The following is a 25674-nucleotide window of genomic DNA, read 5'->3' on the forward strand; positions in this document are numbered from 1 at the left end:
AGGTGACAGGTGCTGAATGGAAGGGGAAGTGAGCCCAATCTGCTTGCCCCAGGAGCTTTCCACTCCAGAGAAGCCCCAAGGCCAGGCCTCAGCTAAGCAGATTTTCCTCTGAGCACCTGCCATTCAGGTGGGGATGCCTCGGGCCAGCTCCAGGGGCCAGCAGAAGGGGATCATAGATGCTGGCTCCCCAGCACCCCTTCATACAAGTCTCCATCTCCTTCCTCCTGGTTGGGGTAATGGCTTTTAACCCTGTCCCCACTTCAGAATCATCAGGGCCACCTTTTAAAAACACCTGCATTTGGAATGGGCCTCGGGAGTGCCTTCCTCAAAAGGTCTGGAGGGAGCTGCTTATCGGCATTTTTATTTTTTTAAAGAGATTATTTATTTGAGAGAGAAAGTGGAGTGGGGGAGAGGGAGTGGGAGAGAACCCCAAGCTGACTCCCCAGCCTAGCGCAGAGCCCAACACAGTGCGGGGCTCAATCTCAGACACTGAGGTCATAACCTGAGTTCAAATCAAGAGTCAGACCTTTAACCGTAGGCACCCCCAGTTACTTGCATTTTTTTTAAAGGCACAGGTAATCCTGATATGCAGCCAGAGCTCAGAAGAACCACCTCTTGAGAGACTCAGTGTAGGCTCCCACCGTGTTTAATATTTTACTCTGGGACTTTGTTTCTTCCAGAGTGAGGTGTGAAGGGGTCGCCTCAAAAGGGCAGCATGGGGTGACGGGAGTCTGCCCTGCCCAGGAGTTACAGCCCCGAGGCTTATGGAAACATAAGCCCAGACCAAACCTCATCCGGTTGGTAGCGCGGTATAAAATGCCCTTCCTGGTCGGAGCAGAGCCCAGACCTCCTTTGGGATGATGGTATTCTATATCTTTCTAAAAAATGAGCATGTGACCACGCATCCCTTCGTCTGGGCTCCCCACTCCTTAGATATCGTGCATCACTTCCTATAAATCTCTAGCTGCTCAGCTTGCCACACGCACCTATGAGATGCTTTAAAACATGAGCAAAATGGGGGCACCTGTGTGGCTCTGCTGTTAAGCATCTGCCTTTGGCTCAGGTCATGATCCCACGGTTCTGGGATCGAGCCCCATGTTGGGCTCCCTGCTCAGTGGAGAGTCCGCTACTCCCTCTCCCACTCCCCCGCCTGTGTTCCCTCTCTCACTGTATCTTTCTGTCAAATAAATAAATTAAATCTTTTAAAAAAAACAAACCTAAACTAGCCAAGTACATTTATCCCTAAGTGTGGGTTCTTGGGGCAAACAGAATCTTATAATTTTTAAATATAATTCCTTATTCCATATCTTTTTATATGTAAGTACTTACATATTTTCTATTTATAATACACATTTTAAAATAGAATATAAAATCTGTATTTATACATAGATTTGTTATATATATAAAAATATAAATGAGTGTACATATATACATAAAGGGATTTATTATAAGGAATCGGCTCACATCATTGTGGAGGCTGAGAAGTCCCAAGGTCTGCCATCTGCAAGCTGGAGACCAAGAGAACATATGTGCAGATTCAGTCCAAGTCAGAAGGCCTGGGAGCCAGAAGAGCCCATGGTTTAAGTTGAAGTCCAAAAGCCAGAAGACTCAAGAGCAGAGGAAAAAAGGGTAAGTCTAAAAGTCAAGTCTAAAAGTAAAAAAAAAAGTCTTTTCAAGTCTAAAAGTCAAAAAAGTCTGATGTTCCAGCTCAAAGCAGTGAGGGAGAAGGATTTCTCTCTTAGTCGGGGAAGGTCAGCCTTTTTGTACTATTGTGGCCTTCAACTGATTGAATGAGGACCACCCACCCACAGCGGTGAGAACACTCCCAGAGTGAACAGTGCAGGGTTAAGTCAGCCTCTTTCGAACACCTGTAGGGGCACCTGCTCACCACTGTGTGTCACCTCCCATGGCATGGATCAGGCAGGCCTCTTGCTGCTAATGTGAGACCTTGTGGGGGTAACTCAGTGTGGGCAGACAGGCCTCCTAACTGCAGGAGGGAGAGCCCTGCAAATATGGCTCTGAGCGCCACCCCAGCCTGGACTGCGTGTCACAGTGTATGCAGTGGACCCTCTGGTCCCTAATGCACTCTGGGGACAATCTGTGATGTTGGACCTCTTTTTGTGTCCTCTTCCCACTCCCCACCTCCCACCTCCACTTGGCCTTCTCTGTGTCTGTGTTGATACACTGCTGGAAAAAAACAAAGAACTGGGCTGGCTGGACCCCAGCTACTTATGATCCCTAACTTTAGCTAGATCTTCACTAAGATTCCGTGGGCTTTTTGCCATTCCTTAGCCATTGGTCCATTTAGCCTGTCATTCATTCAATAAATAGAGAGTGCCTACAATTTGCTGGATACTCTGTTCTGCTAAGAGTACAATAGGGGTGTAGGGGAAAAAAAAAAAAAAACTCGGTCTCTGCTCTCAGGGAGCATACAGCCTGGTACACTCTATGAGGCAGGGTGCCCTAAACCCGTCCAAATAACTCAGTCCTCCATATATGCAGGTGACCTCAATGATAAGCCTGGGTTTGCCATTGCTAGAAGTTCCTGGGTCTGTATTTCCAGCACTCCCTATGCCCACTAGATCTCTGAAGCCAGAAGTTGACAGGCTCTCTGGTCATTGCCCCCACAAGGCTCCTGCTTCTTTGAGCCATGCTTCCTCTTACTGTTCCTCTTGCATTTCTTCCTTCTGAGATGATAGCTCTTCCACCATGATGCCCCATCCACAAACCCAGGCCCCCTCCTCTGCTCAGGGAGACGTCTCATCCTGCATCGCCAGGTTGCCAAGTCCCATTTGTTCTTCCTCCCGAATGATCTCCTCCTTCCTGCAGCTCTTTTTTTTTTTTTTTTTTTTTTTTTTTTAAGATTTTATTTATTTACTTGACAAAGATCACAGGTAGGCAGAGAGAGAGAGAGGGAAGCAGGCTCGCCGCTGAGCAGAGAGCCCAATGCGGGGCTTGATCCCAGGACCCTGAGGCGATGACCTGAGCCAAAGGCAGAGGCTTTAATCCACTGAGCCATCCAGGCGCCCCTTTCCTGCAGCTCTTTAATGCCTCCTGCACAACCTCCTCGTCCCCTGACTCCGAATTCATCTCCATGTCTCCATTTTCAACTCTTTCCCTCTATCTAGCTATATGCTGCTGTCAGAAACAAGTCTGCTACATTTGCTGATGTCCTGCTGCTGATCCAAGCATTGAAATGGCTTTCACGGGGTGTTTTTAAAAAATTTGTTGTTGTTGTTGTTGTTTCTGGCAGAAAGATGGTTTTATTCCTCCTTTCAAAATGGAATAGAAAGCACTAAAAAGAAATCAGCTATTAAACTGTGAAAAGATAGAGAGGAATCGTAAACACACATTGCTAAGTGAGAGAAGCCAATCTGACAAGGTTACATACTGTGGGGTGTCTATAGGGTATGAAATTCTAGAACTCACAACACTGCGGAGATAGAAAAAGAGTCAGTGGTTGCCAAAGGGTGGGGGAGGGAGAGAAAAATAAGCAGAGCACTTAGGATTTTCAGGGCAGGGAGATTATCTGTGTGATACTACAATGATAACTACATATCATGACCAAACCCACAGAGCATACGACGCCAGGTGACATACAGATACCTAGAGTAAACCACAGTTTGGGTTCTAATGACATACCAGTGTAGGACTGTAACAAATGCGGCGCTCGGGTGTGGGATGTCGGTTGTAGGGGGAGCTGTAGGTATGTGGGGTAAGGGAACAATCTATCCTTTCTGCTTAATTTCACAGAGAACCTAAAGCTGCTCTGAAAGATCAAGTCATTTATTACATATGCGGTTACAAGATAGATTAATATTAAAACTTTAAATTTACTTTCAAAATTTTATATCAAAATTTACATTAAAAATTTTGATATTTACATTTACGTTTGGAAAAAGTGGAGCTCCTCTGACAGAACGAGGAGGGTGGGGTGAGGGGGGTCAGCCCTGTCTGTGCCTCACCCCTCAGCGTTTCCTTGGGACCTGGGAGCCTCAGGACTTGGAAAACACCAGAGACCTAGCGGGCACACGCTGAATGACTTAGCAAGGCAAACAAGTGTTCTCATGATCAGGCCTGGCTTTCCTTCCAGGCGCATATCCTTGCGCTTTGCAGACACCTTGCGTTCGCGATACTCTACACATACCCAACAGTTTCCCCAAGTACCCACTGCTCCGTGCGGTGTCCCAGGCTCACGTTGCTCCGTCTACCCGGAATCCTTCACCCTCTCTCTCCATTTGACGACTTCAAGTCTCAACTCAAGCAGCACATTCCCTGTGAAGTTGTCCCAAATTCTTTAGGAGACTCTCCTCATGCTTGATTCATTTTCTTTTCTCCATTACGGTATGTGCTAAATGTAGTGTCTGTTTCCACATGCCCAGCTCCTATGACTCTGGGAACAGTTGGAAAGCAGCATCCTTGCTGCTTTCATCTTGGTATCCCTGTAACCAGCAAAAGGAATCCGTGCGTGCACGTGCGCGCGCACACACACACACGCTCTGTTTTTTTTTTGTTTGTTTGTTTGTTTTTGTTTTTAAAACACTGTCTCCCCTTTGGAGACTCATTTACATGCGGGACTTCATAGACACCTAAATTTTTTATTTTTAAGGGCTTTTGCTTGAGTTTTCTAGATTCTTCTGACTAAATTTCTTTTGCCATAGATACTGTAAGATATTTCTATGATTTTTCACTACATTTCTTAATTTATATTTTCTTAGATGATGCTATTTCTTTAAAAAAATTTTTTTAAAGATTTTTTTATTTTAGAGAGAAAGAGAGAGTACAAGCAGGAGGGGCAGAGGGCGAGAGACCTTCGAGCAGATTCTGTGCTGAGTGCAAAACCCAGTCAGGGCTCCATCTCACGACACTGAGATCATGACCTGAGCCGAAATCAAGAGTCAGATGACTGAGATCATGACCTGAGCCGAAATCAAGAGTCAGATGCTTAACCAACCAAACTATTCAGGGACCCCTAGTCTATTTTTAAACTTACATTTATAGGTGATTTCTTTCAATGATAAATAGTAAATAATTGTTTACCATACAACACATTCTCAAAAAAACTAAGGTCAGACTCTTTCAGATAATGAACCTCCAGAGTCTTTCAAACTCAAGTAAATGGTAACAAGATCAGAGCCATCAATTAAGCAAATGTCACGTTCCCTTAGATTTATGGTGAATGAAGACCAACCGCCCTCGCCTCCCAAATCATCATTTAGGGGAGTCAGAAAACCTCAGGCTTCGATCGCCTTCAATATCTTTGAAATACAGTGAAAGGCGGCACAATTTGTCGCTACTACCTTTGATTCGATTACTACTGTCCCTTCCCTGGTTGCCACACTTTCATTCAATAAGAGCCAAGAAAGGCTCCTCCAGCCCTTCCCCAGGGTCTGCCCATGGCTCTGAATCCCACATCACCAGGCTTCCATGTTACAGTTACTTAACCACCCTTAGTCATTCTAGCTCATGCTTTTGCACATTTTAGCTCTGGCTTTACTGTCACTCTCTTCAATATTAGTTTTTCTTTTTTAAAAAAAGATTTTATTTATTTATATGAGAAAGAGAGAGAGAGCACGAGGGCATTTACGGGGAGAGGGGCAGAGGCAGAGGGAGAAGCAGACTTTCCACTGAGCGTGGAGCCAGAGGTAGACTCGATCTCAGGACGCTGAGATCGTGACCTGAGCTGAAACCAAGAATCAGCTGCTTAACTGACTGAGCCACCCAGGAGCCCCTTCAATATTAGTTTCGTCACACATTTTAGTGATTTCAGTGACCCCAAAGATAAGCCCTCCCTGCACCTTCATCTCTCAGTTTTTTGACCTCTCCTCTCAACTGATCTTGTCTTCAGCACTACTCCGGTCACCCTCTGCCAACGGACACACCTTAGACTCGTCGCTACTCAACACTGAATATGTATCATCTCAATTTCAAGCATTCCCCTTTCTAACTACCACTTTTTATCCTTCGGTCTGTTTCTACCGCTCTTATTCCAACAATCCTTGTCCCTTTGTTTGCACGATTCATCGGTCCTACCCATTTCCCACTATCCCTCCACCTCCTCATTTCACTCATGGATCATTTTCCTGGCTCTAGTCCTCATCTTCCTCTCTGCTCAGTTTAAACTCTGAGGCCCACCATTATAATCACCCTCTTCCCTAAACTCTCAGCTTCTTGGCTTCTCTTTTTCATCACATGCCCTTGAGAAACCCCATCCTGCGGTTGCAGGAAAAACACCCAGCCACGGGGACGGGCTCACTTTAGATTTGGTAGCATGAACCTCAAGCAGACCCATAATGCTCTCAGACCACTGTGACGCATCCCTCGGTCTATGTACTCTTCTGCTTTCCTGGATGTCCTCTTTCTCATCCAACTTTCAACACCACCATCCCATCCTCACTAATAGCTGGTGACCTTGCTTCTGATTTCTACTGAGAATAGAGCAGCAATAAAAGAGAACTTCCACGAGTGACCACCACAGTCAACCACCCGCCACACTCAAAGCCCATGTACTCGGCCTGCTTTCACGATACTGTCGTCTTGTGTCTTGAGAAATCATTCTAGGTATTTTTCTGTCTTCTCCTACATCATTTTTTTTCCCTCCCAAAGGACGTCCTCATCAGCATAGAGATATGCTGTCATATCTTCCATGTGTAAAAGCACTCTCTCTGACTCTGTCGGCCTAGCCAGCCGCCCCTCCTTTCTGTTTCCTCTTACAGAAATAGTCATCAAATGAGTAGTCATCAGCTATTCTCTGGAACCCATTTGCTCTCTTGAACCCACTCTAATCATGCGTGAGCTCTCTACCCCTAAACAATGATCTTTTCAAAGTCATCAGTGACCTCCCTGCTGCAACACAATCAATTCCTGACCCTCATCTTGCTTACCTATGTGCCGCCTTTAACAGGATTGGCCACTCCATCCTCCTATTAAAGTTTCTTCACCTGGATTCCAGGACTCCACATTCTCCTGCTTCTCTGCCTGCCACATTGGCTGTATCTTTCCAGTTTTCTTTATTGACTGTTGCTCATTTTCCCGATTCCTTAATGTTGGACTTCCCAGGTCTCAGACCCTCTGCTCCCATGTGTTATCTCTACTCACTCCCATAGTGTTCTCGTCCAGTCTTGTGGCTTAAACAGCATCTACATGTTGAGGACTTTCAAGTCATCATGCTCTTAGCCCACATCTCTCTTCTAAAGTCAAGATTCACATATCCATCTACCTACTCGACCTTTTTTGTCTTGGATATCTAACAGGTATCTGAAACTTATTACATCCCAAAAATCAATCTTCTCATCTCCCCCTTTCTAAAGCTCCCCTTCTTCATTCTCCCACACCCCATTTACTGGGAATTCCATCCTTTCTTCTGTTCAAGAAATCCCCTCCCCTGACCCCCAGTCATCTTTGCCTCTTCTTTTTTGTCCTCTGTTCCACGAAGAATCAAAGATCCTGCCAGCCTCTGCCTCTAAAACAGAGCCATAATCTGACCACTTCTCATCATTGCCTCAGCTACCATCATAATCTAGACTCTCTTAGGTTACAGGAATAGTCCTTATGGTGTGGAAAGACTCAAACACCAAGGCTGCTTTTTTCCATATCTGGGAGAAATCTGGAAGCCTTATATCTCCTCAAGTCTCACACACAGACATCACTGTTTCAGATCATCCTCATGTTGTTACCACTGCCATCTCAACTTACTCTTCTTTAAATATTTACATTTTCTGGGAGGAAATTTTATATTTATACACACACACACACACACACACACACACATACACACACACACACATACAATTTGTAATTTGTCCTGAGAGTACTTAAGGTACATTATAAAAGTACATAAAATATACAACAGTATAGAAAAATAAGTAAGTAAATTAGGCAAAGGGAAAATAAGGATAGAAAAAGATTCAGATGAAGCTACAGGTGAGGTGAGCATGCAATGCATACAAAGGTTTTCTTCGCATTTGCTACACATGCTACACATGAAACACATAAATTTCTCCCTCTAAGGTGTGCTTTAGTATCAGATTTATTTCTTCTTGATGGACCCCATGAGGCATCATGGCCACAGCGCCCCTTTGGGTGTAAAGAGGGAGAAGGCTGTGTTGGGCAGGAAAGGCTCAGAGGAAGTGGGTCAGTTCTGGTCAGGAAGCCCCTCCTCACCTGAGACTGGGTCTCAACGTGATCCCAGTCACTCTTTTGGTGTTCTCCCCAGTCTCCCACTTCCCAATCACCCCCGCCCAACATACACACACATACACACACTCACACACACACACACACACACACACACACACACAACACACACATGATATACCCCTGGTACTTACCAAGACCCAAGCAAGAAACTCTGAGTCCTGATTTTCCAAGATTCCTGGAATAAAAATAAAGCAACATATGGTCATGACTTTCTCAGTGAAACACACTGAACTATGAATACTATTTCTCACTTTTGACATTGATCTTGACTAGAGTTGTGATAGAGGCAGAGCTGCAGGTGCAGGTCTATGGTCTTGGGAAGAGTCTTTCATCTCCATTTGGGGGATAGGAGACTCAAGTGTGCTCAGGTTCAGCACAAGATGAAAACAGACCCCCCAAATGCAGCTTTTGAGCTCTGAATGATCTTTATGAATTTGTTTACAAATTATTTTCTCTCTCTTTCTAGAACATGAATTCCTTAAGGGCAAAATTTGTATCTCATACATCAACCAGTCATTCCTCATTCATTTATTATTCATCCCCAGAGCCTGACACACAGGGGATCCTTAATAAATATTTGTTGGCCAAGTAGCTAATAAACTGACTTCTAAAACAGAGTATTATTACTGATGGTTGGGGATTATTACAAGAACAAATTCAAGATGATCCTTTAGGCTGTTTAAACTATATTACAGATATCCTTTTACTTGCAGTGGGGCCATGTCCTAAGAAACCCAGCCTAAGTTGAAAATACCATAAGGTGACAATGCATTTAATTCCTCTAACCACCAAACATCATCGATTAACCTAACCTACCTTAAATGTGCTCAGAACACTTATAGTACCCTACAATTGGGCAAAATCGTCTAACACAAAGTCTTTTTTTTTTTTAAGATTTTATTTACTCATTTGACACACAGAGATCACAAGTAGGCAGAGCAGCAGGCAGAGAGAGAGAGAGAGAGAGAAGCAGGCTCCCTGCTGAGCAGAGAGCCCGACGCAAGGCTCCATCCTAGGACCCTGAGACCATGACCCGAGCCGAAGGCAGAGGCTTTAACCCACTGAGCCACCCAGGCGCCCCCAAAGCCTTTTTTATAATAAGGTGTTGAGTGCCTCGTGTAATTTATTGACTACAATACTGAAAAAATTAAAAAAAAAAAAAGAGTGGTTGAATGGGTATAGAGCAGTTTTAAGTGTATTGGCTGTTTACCCTCTTGATCGCAGGGCTGCCTGGGAACTGTGACCTCCTGCCCAGCATCGTGAGAGAGTAACCTACCATATATTGCTAGCCTGGGAAAAGATTCAGATTCAAAGTTTGAATTCTACTGAATGCACATGGCTTCCCCTCCATCACAAAGTCAAAGACCTTAAGTCAAACCATCAGAAATAGGGGACCATTATATTATTTTTTTATCAAAGGCTACATAAAATTGCTACAAGATTTTTGAAATGATAGGTTTCTCCCCCTCATCCATCCTTTTGCTTTTCACCCCTGAAAGCTTGTCAAGAAGAGGAAATACATTTCCACTCTTTAAATAGAGAACGAGGAGCGTTAGTCTACATGGTAAGGTATCCCGTGGAGACCTACCCCCACCCCATCTTCCTGCCATCTGCCTCACAGCTGTCATGGAAGAGATCAAAGTCTCAGAGAGAACACCTCCTAGAATTTTATAGGGGTCTAATGTGAGGAGGTGACGCTTAAATAATTGAAACATGGTAGCAAAGTGTATCCTTTACCCTCTGGTCAGATGCTCTTCTGAGAACACTCCCCACCCCACCCCCGCCCCCCTACTGCCCCCACCTCTTCTACCTCAAGTGAAACAGCACAGACATTTCCAACTGCTGCTGAACTCAGTTCTTCCAGGTGCTCTCTCGATGCTTGCACAGTCTGTTGTCTTTAGAGTAGTAACTACAGCGATCTCACTTTTGCATCTGTTTTCCCCTCTGTTTATTATTCTTGTCTATAAAATGCCACCTAAGCAACACATTTAGTTTCATAGCCTCTTCCAAAGTTGCAAAGAGGTGAAAGATACAGGTTTCTGACCTATTGTTGAAATTAGCCAGGGAAGCTTGGAGAAATCACTTCCTTCCTCTGGGGTTCAATTTCTTCACTAGGAAGATGAGCTATTACACATGCCTGGGCCATTCACCTGGCATCAGGTCTGTGGGACTGGAACATGACAATGTATGCTAAGGCGTCATACAGCAGACAAATGCAAAGCATAATTATTTTGGGTGCCTTCTGACTCTGCTCCCCCTCTCACAGACCTAGTGCTACATTTTCCCATTTGAAGCGGGTTAAAGACACCTGGAAGGAAACTATTGCATAAAGGAATGTGTGAAAAATATTTTGAACTACTAAAGAGGAGAGAAATTACTGGACTTCTCCCATGAAAATCATTTGCATGAGAAAGTATTCTTTTAGTAGGTTCTCAGAAAACCACAGAATATAAAATCTGAGGACTTCTCTTTTAGTCTTAAAGTCTACTGATTTTAAAGGACAGGAATCTAGAACAAAAGCTATATAGAAGGGAGAAGAAAAAAAGACTACACCAAAACAAACAAACAAAAAAAGTAAATATATACATAAACACAAAATACTTAAAAATTAAAATATAGAATTTAAAACATCAGTACAGTTCACCCTTGAACAACACAGATTTGAACTGCATGGGTCCACTACATATGGATTTTTAAAATAAATATAATACTGTAAATGTATTTTCTCTTTCTTATGATTTTCCTAACATAATCTTAGTTTGCTTTATTGTAAGGATGCAGTATATAATGCATATAATATACAAAGTCTGTGTGGACTATGTTATCAGAAAGTTTTCCAACAAACAATAGGTTGTCTGTGTCTTTGACCTTCATGTTGTTCAAGGGTCAACCACATAGTGTGTAGCAGTCTTCCAGGTAGAGATATTCAACACTGATGCACCAGTAAAGACTTACTGGGAGGCTATCATGTTCCATGCATTGGGCAGGTCATGGGAATACAGAGAGGAACCCATTAGGGTTCTCACCTCCAAGGAATTTTTTTATCCTCTACCTTTTCTTTCTTTCTTTCTTTTCTTAAGAATTTACTTTTTTGAAAAAGAGAGAGAGTGTGTACAAGCAGGGGGAGCAATAGGCAGAGGTAGAGGGAGAAGCAGCCTCCCTGCTGAGCAGGGAGCCTGATATGGGGTTTGATCCCAGAACCCTGGGATCATGACCTGAGCCATAGGCACATCTTTAACTGAGCCATCCAGGTGCCCCTATCCTCTGCCTTTACTGAAGGGCACAGAAAAGCAACCATGTCATTATAATACAGTGGGGTATGTCCTCGCCTAGAAGTCTTGGGGGAAAATATGAAGGAGCTATCTCAGACCTGTATTTGTGTCACTATGTAGGTGTCATGGGAAGATCCTAGTAAGGATTTTCATGTAATTTTAATCTTTCCACAATTTTGAGAACAACAGGGAGTACAGAAAACTATGCAGAGTGAGAGATTTTCCTAGCAAATGAAATAGGGCAAGGTTATGTTGCTGAGTACTTACTAAGCAATGTCCCAGCACCAAGGTGGGGAAACCTGCCCTATTTTCCTTATGACAGTGACTCAGGAAGATGATGATCACTCTGCTATGGGTTTGGAAACCCAAACTTGAAATACTTGAGAATTGTCAGCAAAAACAAACTGCAAAATAGCAAGTACTAAACGTAGCCCACTTTCTTGCCCCTGATGTTTAAACACTCAGGCCAGCTTTTCTGGAATGAAAGCCTTAGAAGATTTTGTACTATGTGAAAATTTTCCTGACAGACAAATATTTATAGAGAGGTGATAGATCCCTCATTGAGTCTCGGTATTTTTATTTTAACTCTCTCTAAATATCTTCACCCTCTAGAGGGAATGGTTACCAAACTCCGTTGGTTGGTTCATTTTTTCTTTTTAAACATTTATATGGCAGAGAAAGAGAGAGAGAGAGCAAGCACACAGGCAGGGGGAGTGGCAGGCAGAGGGAGAAGGAGACACCCCACTGAGCAGGAAGACCGATGTCGGACTTGCTCCCAGGACCCTGGGATCATGACCTGAGCCAAATGCAGACACTTAACTTACTGAGCCACCCAGGTGCTTGTTTTTAAAATGAGAGTTTGTTTTTAAAGCGGTTGTTTTAAAAGCGAGAAGCATTTTCTGTCGTGAAGTCCAGACATGGACTTGACCAGATATGGACAAAAGCCTTTACTTTGTCCAGGGTTGAGTCTCTGTGAGACTTCTACCATGTAAGACATTCTCAACACGTGATGATGCTTCTCACTCTGCAGATGTAGGAGATAGGAGGAGCTAGCTCCCTCCAGTTCAGCTCATAGAACTCCAACACAATTTCTGTGATTACCCATGGTGCCTCAGCATCCTTCTGCCTCTGTTCATGTCTATACAACACTAAATGGAGATGTGGCAATAGTCCAGCTATTCTGACCCATTTAAGCTTTGCTGGATAACAGGTGATAGATAGGTAGAGAGAGAGAGAGAGATGATAGATAACAGAAGCCCCAATACTGGACATATTTGATCTAGTGAGTACAAACTATATCATCAAAAGCTTGTTTGCATGGTTATAACACCAAATAATGGCAAAGTTTACATAGCATGCTAGGCTCTAACAGATGCCTTGGAACCTTCTCCATCCCACATATGGAATTTTCATGACTACTTCATGATGTCATGTGACTGTGTGCAACAAAACAACTTTCTAGAATTTCATTTTGTTGTTTAATTCCTCAGCATTCACACAATTGAGGCTACATAAAAATTCTGTAAGTACATCAAATTCCTAATTAGATTGAATCCCTCTCCCTTTTGAGTCAAAATAGTTTCATTGCACCGGTTTACCTATTTTATCTGTGTCAGATATGCCAGAAGGAAGTCTCACTGTGTTCATTTTTAGTATCTGCTCCTGTTCAACTCAAAATAAAAGCTCCTCTTTCCCGGGCAAACCTGGCCTGCTCTGCTGCTAATATTAGAAATGAATGACATCAGTATGGAGGCACAGGACACTTAGCTTTGTCAGTCAGATTCAGGAAACCCTAAATCTTAAATCAAAGCTTCAGTAAAGAGTTATCTGGAAAAGAGATACAGCTTCCTGAGAACACCAAGGTTGCCTCTCCCTGCACCCCCTCCCCCAACCCCTGTGGGCAGGTTCATCCCCTCTGTGAATACAAGGCTGAACTCATCTTAGGCCAATGGTTAATTCTGTGACAGAGGCAGTCAGAATTCCTCGTGTCATTGTGTGACGCATCCATCAGGCTTTTTTAAAAATATTTTTTTTTTAAGATTTTATTTATTTGACAGAGAGATCACAAGTAGGCCAAGAGGCAGGCAGAGAGAGGGGGGAAAGCAGGCTCCACGCCAAGGAGAGAGCCTGATGTGGGGCTCGATCCCAGGACCCTGAGACCATGAGCTGAGCCGAAGGCAGAAGCTTAACCCACTGAGCCACCCAGGTGCCCCAGGCTTTTTTTTTTTTTTAAGGCAATAATGGTAAGAACTGAAATCAAGCATCAGGCCCAGTCTCACAAGCCACTGTGAGGCTTGTAGCTCCTTTACAAATCACAGGTGCTAAAAGCAGAAACCGGCAGCACAAATGTCTTATCTTAAATTGCTTTCTCCTGAACAGGTGTGTCTTAGACATTATTCCCAGTTGTAAGCTGCTCAGAAAAGAGGAGCAGCTCACTGACATAGGTATCTTGCATTTGACCAAGAAAGCAGCATATTACCTGGGACTAGCGACATGACTTAAAAGTATGTGAGTTCAGTTTGACTTGTTTTCATGTGCTCAGGTCATTTTGTTACCTGCTGTCTCATCTGTTGGAACGGTTTTACTAATCCTTCTAAATCACATTGTGCTAATCTGTGGTGCCCCCACCAGGAAGCTACTAGTCAAATCTGGGGTACATGGATTTTTCTTTTTTATTTAAAGAAATGTACATTGAACCTTCTTTGAAAAATTCAGAGCCAAAGGCATGTTCATCTGTTGGTCAGCTGGTTTTGATAGTTGCATAAGAACACAAATTTTGACAGCCATGAAGGTGACTACAAATGGTAATAACATTTAGGAGGGCACCATTCATCTCTGTTGAGAAGCGAATAATGACTCATTTGGAAACCACCAGGCACAAAAAATGATGTAGCCATGCATTTTGAAAACAGACACTGACAAGCAGCACAATGAAACTTTGTTTCATTCTTACTTTCATTTAAGTAGCAACAAAGTAGAATAGGATTTTATCAGATTCTTTGATTTAAGCAGTTAGGTCATTTGTCAGTTGTAAATTCCAACTAGATTCATATTTTCACTGAATATACAAAATCATGTGCTAACCTGTAGATTCTAGAAAGGTCTAGAGAAGTATGGCAGAAAGAGACCCCCTGTAAGTAATTAATTGGTTCAACAGTGGTATACCAAGGGTCAACCACACACTAAGCCTTGTATTAGGGGTGGGGATGGGCTGAGGATCAGATAGTAGCTTTTCTCACGGAGCTTACATAATAGAGGGGGAAACAGATACTAAATTATTAGTTAATTATTTAATTAAATAATGATTATTATTTAAACATTCAAATAAATATTTAAATAACATTTAATATTTAAATAATTAATATTAATAATATTATCAATTATTATTAGTAATAATTTAATATTTAATAATTAGTTAAATTATTTAGTTAATTATTTGATAAAAGAACACTACCTCAGTATACAGTTGGGATGTTGGAGAAGCTGACCTGATCTGGACAGTTAAGAAAAGTTTTCTAGGGAAGCAGCATTTAACTTGAGATCCAAAGGAGGACTAGAAAATACTTTAATGAAAAGAATAGGGATTAGCCTTCTAAGCAGAGTGAACACGTGCAAATACTCAGAGGCTGGAAGGTCACTGAAGAACTAAAAGAAGTACAGGCCAGTAGAAGAGTAGAGTGCAGAGTCACTCCGGGCGGCAGCGGGGAGTCACGGGAGGAAGATCAAACAGCATCTGATGGGTTAGATTATGTTATGATCTGAGTATGAAGGAGTTATGGAAAACCACTGAAAAACTTAAACAGAGGAAAGGATTAAAAGGAAGACAAAAGGAGGAGTTAGAAGGCTACTTTGTGAATCCTGATGAGAAATGACTGTACCTTGATTTCTGGTTCGGCAAAGATAGGAGAATGGGGAAGATTCCAGGTATTCTTAGGCAAAATCTAGAGGACCTGGGGTTTGACTGAATATGAGGGTGAAAGAGAAAGAGAAGTAATGGGCCATTCTCAGATTTCTGACTCAGGCAGCTAGGTAAAGCTGGGTGCTTTTCACTGAAGTAGGGTTCATTCAAGAAATAGAGGGTTTTGAATCACCTTTGGGCATTTGGGAAAAGAGATATGCATGAGATACCCAAGCTAGTTGCCCAGAGCTCAGAATAGGGAGAAGGTGTTCTGGGTATGGAAGTTAATAGGCGCCAAGGGCTGGGGCCAGCTGCCCAGGGAAAGAGTGGTCAGAGAAGATGGCCAAGGCCCAGCCCTGAGAAGCTCCATCATGCTAGGTGGCAGAAAGTGTGTTGACAAAGGAGACGGAGGAGTGGCGGAGATGGAGAAAGGCAAAGTGTGGGTGTGAAAGGCAAAGGTGGGGACAGTTTCAGAGGGCAGGAGTGGCCCGCAGGGCTGAGGGCTGCAGAGAGATCCAGTCCCCGGAGGACAGAGGACAGAGGAAGGCCCTTTCCTGTTCAGCCCTGAGGGGACTGCTGTGAGCCCTCAGCAGTCATCTCAGCAGCCCTGGGGGTGGGAGTCAGGCTGGCGCCCCCGACGCACAGGCGCAGGTGACCGTGCTAGCTGCCGGTGACCTTGCGCGGGTTCCTTAGGCCCTTTAAACTTCTTTCCTTAGTCATGTGTGCAGTTATTAATAGCCTACTACTTTTTTATTTTTGATGATTAAGTGAGAAAATATGGATGCAGCGCCAGTCCCAGCATGTTTCAGTGTTCAATAAATGCCAGTTGCTTTCTGCCCTTATTTCTTAGAACTGGTGTTTCAAACATGGACTCTGGTGGGGTTCTGGTTCTGGTACTGAAGCCGGTAGGAGGCCACCTTTGGGACTGGCAAGACCTGCTTCCCCAACCTTTTGAACTTCTTTGTGCTTAGACGTGATGCTTAGACATGGCAACCATCCTGAATCTATTATATGCAAATCATGAGTCATTTTGCGAGAATCATTAGAAAACTGGAAAATGGGGGGATAGAGATAGTTATAAGGGAGACAAAAGAGAAGGTGGCATTGTGTTGGCAAAGGCAGTTTGAGAAGTCATGCGAATCTGAGGAATTTCGAATGGTTCTTCTGGGATCCCCAGGAGCGGGGAAATGGAGATGGGACAGAAGGTTATGTGGATAGGGCTACACAAACTTAGGTATTCTGCAGGTGGTGGGGAAGGGGGGAGGGGGTGGAATTGAGAAATGCTCCTCCATGTCTAGTTACTGCTTATCTAGAAGTTACTCTGCTTTTACTGTGTCAAAGACCCAAGACCTCTAAACACCTGGAAATAAAAAACCCAGAGTTCCAAATCAGAAGAATCTAGAATCTTTATGTCAGGGGCATAGAATTTGGAGGTTCATGAATGTGAAATGGAAACAAGACTTTTCTCTTTTTCATTAATTTCTTACCGAAACTGAGCATCTCTGGCAATTATGAATGTAGGCAGCAAATCACGGAAGTACTCACATCACCTGTGACCCTGCCTCCAGTAGGAATTACAGGCATTTCAATGTCACATCACAGTTGTTTCAGAGAGCTCAAAAAATTATTTGCATTCACCATTTACACTCATCATCCTTGGAAATTGCAGGATTCGACTTGCCCTTAGAGCTTGTTATTTAATATATTAGTAAGGAAATGCATGTTTTACTAAGCTACAATTTAGATTTTAGATATTTTGAACTGTATTTCGTTTCAATCTAATTGGAATTCTGTGTACTTCATGTTATGTACTTAAAAGTTCTTTTTCTGAGGAGTCTAGGCTTCACTGGACTGCTAGAGGGGCCTCTGCACCAAGACTCTTGGATGCAAATAAAAGATAAAAGTTGTTTAAAAATGCCTTTGAGCATTCATCTGCCACAAAGTAATGGAAGTTTGCAAGCATCTCTTTCAAACTGGGAGCAGAGACATTCCTGAAAAATATTTGAAAGCAAAATTAAATACGGCAAACCCCACTGCTCCTATTTCAAATGTGTATAATGTTGTTGAAAGTGTTGATGTTTTAGTGTATCTATTTATTTGTTTCATTTTAGTTGAGTCAAAAAATATTCCTTAGGCTCTTACTGGATTTATTTCCAAATTCAGGTCCACTGCTTGTATTATCTCTGCTTGGATATAAATCCTTGACTCTGAGGTCTTGCATTATAGGCCCTACCCACCCACCCACCTGCAGACGTGGGGACTGCGGCGCTTACCCACTGGGGAAGGAGAGAGAGGAGAGGGGAGGATTTGCCAGCCTTGGGGCTCTGAAGCCTTAGCAAGAAGTGGCTTGTCTCGTGCACAATATTTCTTGTATAATAGTTCACTTTCCTGTGATTCATTGCTTCAGCCATTTCATATTCCATTTCATGCATCTGTGCTTGTTTAAATAGAAAATGATGTTTCTTCCTAAATATTTAAGCTGGTCTATTGTCTCAAAGGTGTGCCATGTCGGTCCCAACATGGGCACACTCTGCTGTCCCAGTTTAAAAGGCCCGGCTGTTAACTATTGCCAGTCACTTACACCTTAGTGTGAAAGAGATGCTAACCTTTTCCCCACATCACCTTGGAGAGATTTGAAGGAATGATCAAGAAAGAAGGCACTAAATATCTGGGAGAGATGGAAGGGGAAATGAAGTGGGCATTGGGGGAAAGAAGGAAGCTTGATGAAGGAAGCAGCCCCCCCAAAGGGGAGAACGCACTTTGCCCATTCCACATTTCATCCGGGATCACATCTCTCCTCGTGACAGAATAATCATACTTTCTTATGAAAAATCATACTCATACTTGCCATTTCCAAAGCTAAGAAGAGAAAATAGAAAGGTTTCAAAGTTTTCTTCCCCCAGTGGTGACGAGTTATTTTCAAAGAAATTCCACAAGATGAAGCGAAGGTAAAGCTTTTCCTGGCATCCAGTCTGTCGTTTCCACTGTAATGAGCTGCGCAGCTTTCAAAGGCAAAAGGAAACAAAAAAGCATCTGAGGTAGGAGCTACACGCTCCACATCTTTGTGGTTCCCTGTACTGTGGGCTCATCTGTGACTTTCTCAAGAGAAAGCCAAGTCAGCAACATGATGGAGACCGAGGTATGGACCTGACTGAGGGGAATGTTGGTGTTTAGATATGCACTTCATCAAAAGGAAATGCTTTCAGCCACAATGCACGAGTTTGCCTTTCACTTTCCTTGACAGAGGAGTGGAAAGGTAATGTCTGTTTTCTCTGTGTGTTCGCATCTTTTCCATCTGCCGTCGGGGCGGGGCCATACATCACAGTGCATATTCCACTCCTTCTGTACCAGGCTGCTTCTCCTTCTAGACTGAGTTCTGTGAGGGCAGGGACTGTGTCTAATGCATCTGTTATTTTCAATGCCCAGCCCTATGCTGGGGGAAGAGCAGGTGTGCAGGGCTGCTCATGGTGGGGGCTCTGAAGCCACTGCTGGCGGTAGTGGAAGAATGCATCATCATGTGTTTGCTTCGCTCCTGTTGACCAGCGAGGCTCTGGAGTTAACTGGCAAACACTGGCCGCCGTCGTGTGGTGGCAGAGTACAAGGCAGAGCAGAGCACCTCTACCAACCTCCTATCACTGAGACCTCGGGAAAGTTATAGAATCTCTCTGTGCCCCATCTGTTCCTGGTGATAATAACAGCAACTACCTCAGAGGGCTTTTGTGAGGATTAAAGCATTTAAGGCAGTGCTTGGCACACAAGAAATGCTCTCGAAGTGCGAGCTGTTACCACACAGATACCACACGGGTTTGAATTCGAGCTCTGGTCCTCGGCATCTTGTTTCACTGCATACAGCTTCCCTCTCCCATTCGCCCTCCTTGAGTGGAGGGACAACAGTCAATATTGAGGACTTTCACTCTTCTTTCAACCAGTGTAGGGTTAGGACTGCTTCTTCAAATGTCACAGGAGGCTGGTGGTTAGGAAACTGCTTGGCAGGATGCGTTTGATCCCCACTTATACCTTCCGTCTTCCCCTCTTTCCGTCTCCCCCACCAGCTCATCTGCGGTCACTGGGAGGGCCAAGTCCTGTCTTCTGGGATTTGAAGCCACAGAGCCTGGAACTGGGCTAGAAGGGGAGTCAGGACTGAGGTCTACTTCTGTGTTCAGTCTCAATCTTACTCTTTCTTCCCGTCAGCCTGGAATTTAAACTACTTCCATCCTACTAGTCCATAGGCATTATCTGGTCAGATCATTAAGCCTAATGGCCTCCTACCTGCTCTTCCACCCCTAGATTCTCTCCTGCTCTTTGATCATCCTTATCACCTCTTTATGTATGCAGTAACTATTGCTCATGTCTTATTCCCTTTCTCAGTTACCCAGTACTTGATAGGAGCCATGCCTGATTTATGACTTACTACCTCTTTACACTTTGCACCATGAGGTACAAATAAATATTTCACTAAGTGAATGTTCAAATGACTAAGTCTGAGAAGCCTTTTTTTTTTTTACCTCCCTGATGTGAACTTCCAGAGTTACTTATTATTTTAGTTCTAATTGTTTTGCGTTTAGAGTGACTATTAAGATTTAATCGTCCTATTCAATGTCACAGACAGCATGATTGTCTCTGGAGAAAAATCCCAAGGAATTTACCAAAAACCTCCTAGAGCTATTAATAAGTGAATTTAGCAAGTGTATGCCTAGCAATGGATGATTGGGATTTGACATTTTTAAAAAAGCAACAGTATTTACAATAGCCACCTAAAAATGAAATATGTATTTATGCATCTGTTAAAACAGGGACAGTATCTATATGCTAAAGTGACAGAACACTGTAAAGATCAAAGAGGATCTAACTAAATGGAGAGATATACCCTGTTGATGGATTGCAAAGCAATACCGTTAAGATGTCAATTCTAGTCAGTTTGATGTTTGAAGTAAATATAAGTCTAATTCAAATCCCAGCAATACGTTTCATAGATATCAAGGTAATTCTCAAATATATATGGCAAAGTGATGAAGCTGGAATATGCAAAACAATTTAAAAAGAGCAAAATTGGGGGTACCAGAGTGGCTCAGTCTGTTAAGCGTCTGCCTTCAGCTCAGGTCATGATGCCAGGGTCCTGGGATCGAGTCCCACATTGGGCTCCCTGCTCAGCAAGGAGACTGCTTCTCCCTCTTCCTTTCCCTCTGCCTCTCCCCACTGCTTATACTCTTTCTGTCACAATGAATAAATTAAAAATCTTTAAAAAATAAAATAAATAAAAAGAGCAAAGTTAGAATGATTCACACTACCCAATTTCAAGATTTAACATAAAGCTCTGATGATCAAGGTCATGTGGTCTTGCTAAAAAGAAGGAAGCACATATAAATGGAACAGAATAGACAGTAAGTGGAGTGGAATAAACAGGCCAGAAATAGACCCACATAAGTATAGTCAACTGATTTTTGACAAGGGTGCAAAGACAACTCAATGGAGAAAGGATATTCTTTGCAAGAAATGGTGCTGCAACAACAGTTTATATATAAGAAAATGAACATTGATACAAAATTCATGCCTTATACAAAAACTAAAGTGGATCATACAGCTAAATGTAAAACTTAAAACTACAAAACTTCTAGGGAAAAAAAAATGAGAGAACCTATGAAACTTTGGGTTCGGCAAAGAGTTTTTGGATATAGTACCAAAAGGACAATCCATTAAAAAATTGAAAAACTGGGCTTCATAAGAATTTCAAATGCTTGCTCTGTGAGAGAAACTGTTTGGAGAATCAAAAGACAAACTGCAGATCAAAAGAAAATATCTGGAAAACGCACAAAAAGACGGCCCAAGTCCTGAGCAGACATTTCATCAGAGAAGATACTTGGATGGCAAATAAGCACATGGAAAAGTGCTCGACATCATCAGACACTGGAGAAATATGAATTAAGGCCATAACAAGATACCACTACACACTTATTAGAATGGCTAAGATAAAAACAAAACAAAAACAAAGGCAATGCCAAGTACTGGCAAAGACGCACAGCCAGTGGAAATGCAAGCGAAGTAGCCACTTCGGGAAATGTCTTGAGAGTTTCTTACAAAGTTACACATACCCCTAACAAATGAGGTCTCGGTCCTACTGCGGGGCATTTACCAGGTGAACTGAAAACTTAGATTCACACAAACAGCTATCAGCGAATGTTTTATTTATTTATTTGACAGAGAGAGAGAGATCACAAGTAGAGAGGCAGGCAGACAGAGGGAGAGGGGGAAGCAGGCTCCCCACTGAGCAGAGAGCCCGATGCGGTACTCGATCCCAGGACCCTGAGATCATGACCTGAGCCGAAGGCAGTGGCTTAACCCACTGAGCTACCCAGGTGCCCTATCAGCGAATGTTTATAGCAAATGTATTCATAATCATCCCAAACTGGGAACCACCCAGATGCCTGTCAAGCGATGAATAGATAAGCAAATTAGGGTACATTCACACAGTGGAATATTACTGAACAAGAAAAAGAAATGAACTCATGATTCACGATTCATACAATACTATGAATGCATTCTATATAATCCTATGAATGCATTCTAAATGCATTTTGCTCTGTGAAAGAAGCTAGGCTTCCAAAGGTAAGTGTTGCCTATTTATGTAACATTCTGGAAAAGACTAGAAGGACAGAAAGCAGATGAATAATTTACCTGGGGCTGGAGGCAGGTGGAGAGGTTGACTGCAGAGAGGCAGTCTGAGGGAATTTGGGGGGTTATGGAATTGTTAGATACGGTACTGTGGTGGCATGATTGCACTTGTCAAAACGTGTACCACAGTAAAAACACAAAAAGTGAATTTTACTCTATGCAAATTTAAAAAAATCTACCAGGATGGCAGAGAACCTAAGAGGAGATGGCTCACTGTGAAAAATGAATCTAAGTGTATTACGAATGAATGACAAACCATACACCAACATACCTCTGGGAACAAAAAAACCTGACTTCAATAACTTTGGAAAGTCCTTTGACTGGATATCATAAGGCTAAGAATAAAAGGAACTACGCACAAACCTGAACTCTAGTCAGCAAATGTGTTTCTCACGGGGGTAAGAGTAATTTTGAAGCTAGGCTTGACTAATGAGACACGTGGTGTGAGTCAACGGTAGACCCAGAAATGAAACAAAAAAAGGAGGAAGCTGAGGACCCCTGGAAGCCAACGTGCCTGTTTCATTTAATTTCATTTTACCTGTAAACACCCTCACATTGCCAGAACATTGCTCTTGGTGTGTTTGCTTGCTTTTTAAAAATTTTCTAATTCAGCAAATGTTTATTGAGGAGCTACTAGGTTGCATCACGACCTGGTAACTGGCTTTGAGGTTAACGAACGCTCCTTCTTTTCAGAAGAATTAACAGGTGAGAAACTGGCCTGGTGGCTGTGGAAAGTGAACACAGTTGGTCCACACATGACTTTACTTTGAGTCCTGTTGTAAATGGCTAGTCATTAGGCAGGCTTGCGTTCTTGTTTCAGTTTATCTTCATTCTTCAACGTCTATGTTTTTCTTTTTAGTCTCCTTGAGTGGGGAAATTGTATCTCATTTGGGGTTGACAGCCGTCAAGTGGCGCTGACAGGAAACTGTGGCATCTCGCAGGGACTCACTCGGAGAACACCCCCTCAGCCATGAGAATTGCTCTCCGATGTTACTTCCTACACAGGAAAAGCTCTTTTCTATAGACCCATGAAGGGGAGGGAGGGGAAAAAAAGCCACCCCCCTCTTGAAACTATAAGGGATGGGAATATGTTCTTTAGGACCGTAAGACAAAAATCTTATTGACATCCTTTTGAAAATGGAATCGAAGCTACCTCTCCTTGGACTTGGCTGAAGTTTTACCAAAGTGAATAATTTTTAAAAATTGACTTCAAACATTTTAAATTAATCATTGGATGGCAGCGATGGAACTCTGGGAAATAACCTGACCTTCTGCTTTTGTGAATTAAGCCATCTTACAAAATTAAAGTAATTAATTTCAGTTGGCTAACTCAATAGCGCTACTTCATTCAAGTCGACTGATTTATCCAATTCTAAGCAAGATTTAGAGAACAGGGATTCAGAGAGTAGTGTTGATAGCGGGGGCAAAGTCACTGGGGATCTGACAGTTCTTTGATGCAATCCCAAAGACATCAATCTCCAGCTTTAGAATCACCATCGTATGACAAGAAGGGAAATGGTGAAAACTTCAATTAAGCCTAATCGTTTGACAATTCAGTGTTGTTGGACAATGGAGTAAAGCTTTGAATCCACTGTGAATCCTCTTGGCTATTTGATATCTATAAGCCCGTCTTTGACTTTTAAAATGGAAAAGCGCAGCTAATTATATTTCATTTTTCACTTCAATTATGTTCCTCGTACCTTAACTCAGCTTCTTAATAATAGCAAATATTTCTAGAGCACCTGTCATGTGCCAGCATCTTTCTAAGTCCTTTTGTTCATAATTCAAGCATATAAAAGGCATGTAATCTCTCCGGGTAGACAGTCTCATGCCGGCTTCACCCACGAGGAAACGGAGGTTGAGCGAGGTTAAACAAAGAGCCGAGGTCCCACACGTGCAGCGCGCAGCAGAGCTAGGCCAGAATTCTGTGGGCTGCTGAGCTGCGTGCTCTTCCAAGGCCCCCTGCAGCCTTTGTGTGGCCCGGCCAACTGAAATGACCCAACCACTCCCTATTCCCTAGAGGACTTAGCAGCCAAAGGGCCCCTGCCTGGCTTTGGTCATTTGTGGAGGCCTAGAGAAGATTGAAAATGAGTCTCTGTGGTTCTTGCTAGGCACCCACACCGGCTCCTAATGTCTGTGCTGGAGCCCCCAGCCCTTGACTGCGGCTTCCCACCGTCTCTTGGAGGGTGAATGCTTTGGCAGCCGTGGGAGCCTGTGAACTGCCCCTCAGCTCACTCTTCTCCTAATCAGCCTTCACACAGAGACAGCAGGGGAGGAAAACAGGCAGAACATAGACAACTCACATGGGTTCAAAATGCAACACAACTGGTTTCTTCCTGGTTTTTGCTCTTTTGTAAACAGCAAAAAAATAAAAAAGTCATTTGCACGCTTCACTGATGGGAGATGGGAGGACTTCTGGAATGTGGCGATAAGGGTTTGGAAAGGGGAATGGAGAGGTCACTTTGGAAGAGATGACATTGCGTTGCTTGAAAGAGAAGATGAGACCAAGGGTGATTTTTACCATCCTTCAATCCCGCAGACACTTTGGAGCTACTGTGGGCAAAGGGGCTCAAGACATAAACTTGAATAAATCAGCTCTCCAGAGTGGGTCCTTCATTTATCCAGCAGATGTTTACTGAGCACCTACTGTTGAAGACAGATGCTGTTCTAGGGTTTCGCGCTGAGGCAGTGAACACAACAGATCAAGTGACCGACCCTATAAAGCTTACATTCTAGCGGGGTGCTCTGCAGTGAACAAGAGGCACAGAAGTAACTTCAGTGAATAAGAGGCGTACTTTTACAACACGAAGGTAGATAATGGCACGGGTGAGGTGGGTGGGGGCAGCCCCCTGATGAAGTGACCTCAGAGCAGGGACTTGAAGGATGGAAAGGAGTCAGCCTTGAAAAGATCTCAGGGAAGAGTTCTAGAGAGAGAAGGAAAGACCCTGAGGTAGGGAGAGGCTTAAGGAGCAGAAGGGAGGTAAGCACGGCAGAGGGGTGTGGGGGGGGGCGGGGAGACAAAGCAATACAAGATGAGGTTAGAGAGGGACAGAATCCAGGACTTTACAAGGCTGCTGGCAACCAGCTTAACTGCTCTCTATCCAGGCACAGGAGAGAGAAGTGGTCCAAAAATTGCTCTGGGCCCTACAATAACAGCTATTTTATTGAAAGAGAACTTTAACAGAGAGCAGACAAACCTACCCTGGGGAACTTTTGGAAGAGGAAGTTTCAGCCCCCAAATTCCTTCCCAAGGAGACTTCCCCAGAAAAAGCTAATTACTTCTTGTGGCTCAACTTTGCTCTTCTCGTGTTCCCTGTGTGTTGTCTGAGTGATGGGTCTCCCCATAAGCCATAAAGTCGTGGACTTGTTGAGGACAGACTCCATGATTCATGCATCATTCCCAGGCCTTGGAATGATGCCAGGCTCACAGCAACCAAGTGACCAAAGAGCCAGGATAGGTCATAAGAGCCGGTTACTTTGAACATAGTAGCCTATGCTCTTTACAGGGTTAAGTTGAATTAAGACTTTTTTTTTTTTTTTAAGATTTTGTTTATTTATTTATTTGACAGACAGAGATCACAAATAGGCAGAGAGGCAGGCAGAGAGAGAGGAGGAAGCAGGCTCCCTGCTGAGCAG

At 43.3% G+C, this 25674-nt stretch overlaps 1 protein-coding gene across 4 annotated transcripts in view; it reads right to left on the bottom strand.

Annotated features, from left to right (window-relative positions):
* Nucleotides 1-25674, bottom strand: part of KCNAB1 (potassium voltage-gated channel subfamily A regulatory beta subunit 1) — a 402759-nt gene that overhangs the window by 105586 nt on the left and 271499 nt on the right. For all 4 annotated transcript variants that reach the window (XM_059391681.1, XM_059391683.1, XM_059391685.1 and 1 more), the window contains one exon: nucleotides 8331-8374. In XM_059391681.1, coding sequence (XP_059247664.1) covers nucleotides 8331-8374 — 44 coding nt within the window. The remainder of the gene's footprint in view (nucleotides 1-8330; nucleotides 8375-25674) is intronic.

Source organism: Mustela nigripes, chromosome 2, assembly GCF_022355385.1.
Source record: "Mustela nigripes isolate SB6536 chromosome 2, MUSNIG.SB6536, whole genome shotgun sequence".
Lineage (NCBI taxonomy): Eukaryota > Metazoa > Chordata > Mammalia > Carnivora > Mustelidae > Mustela > Mustela nigripes.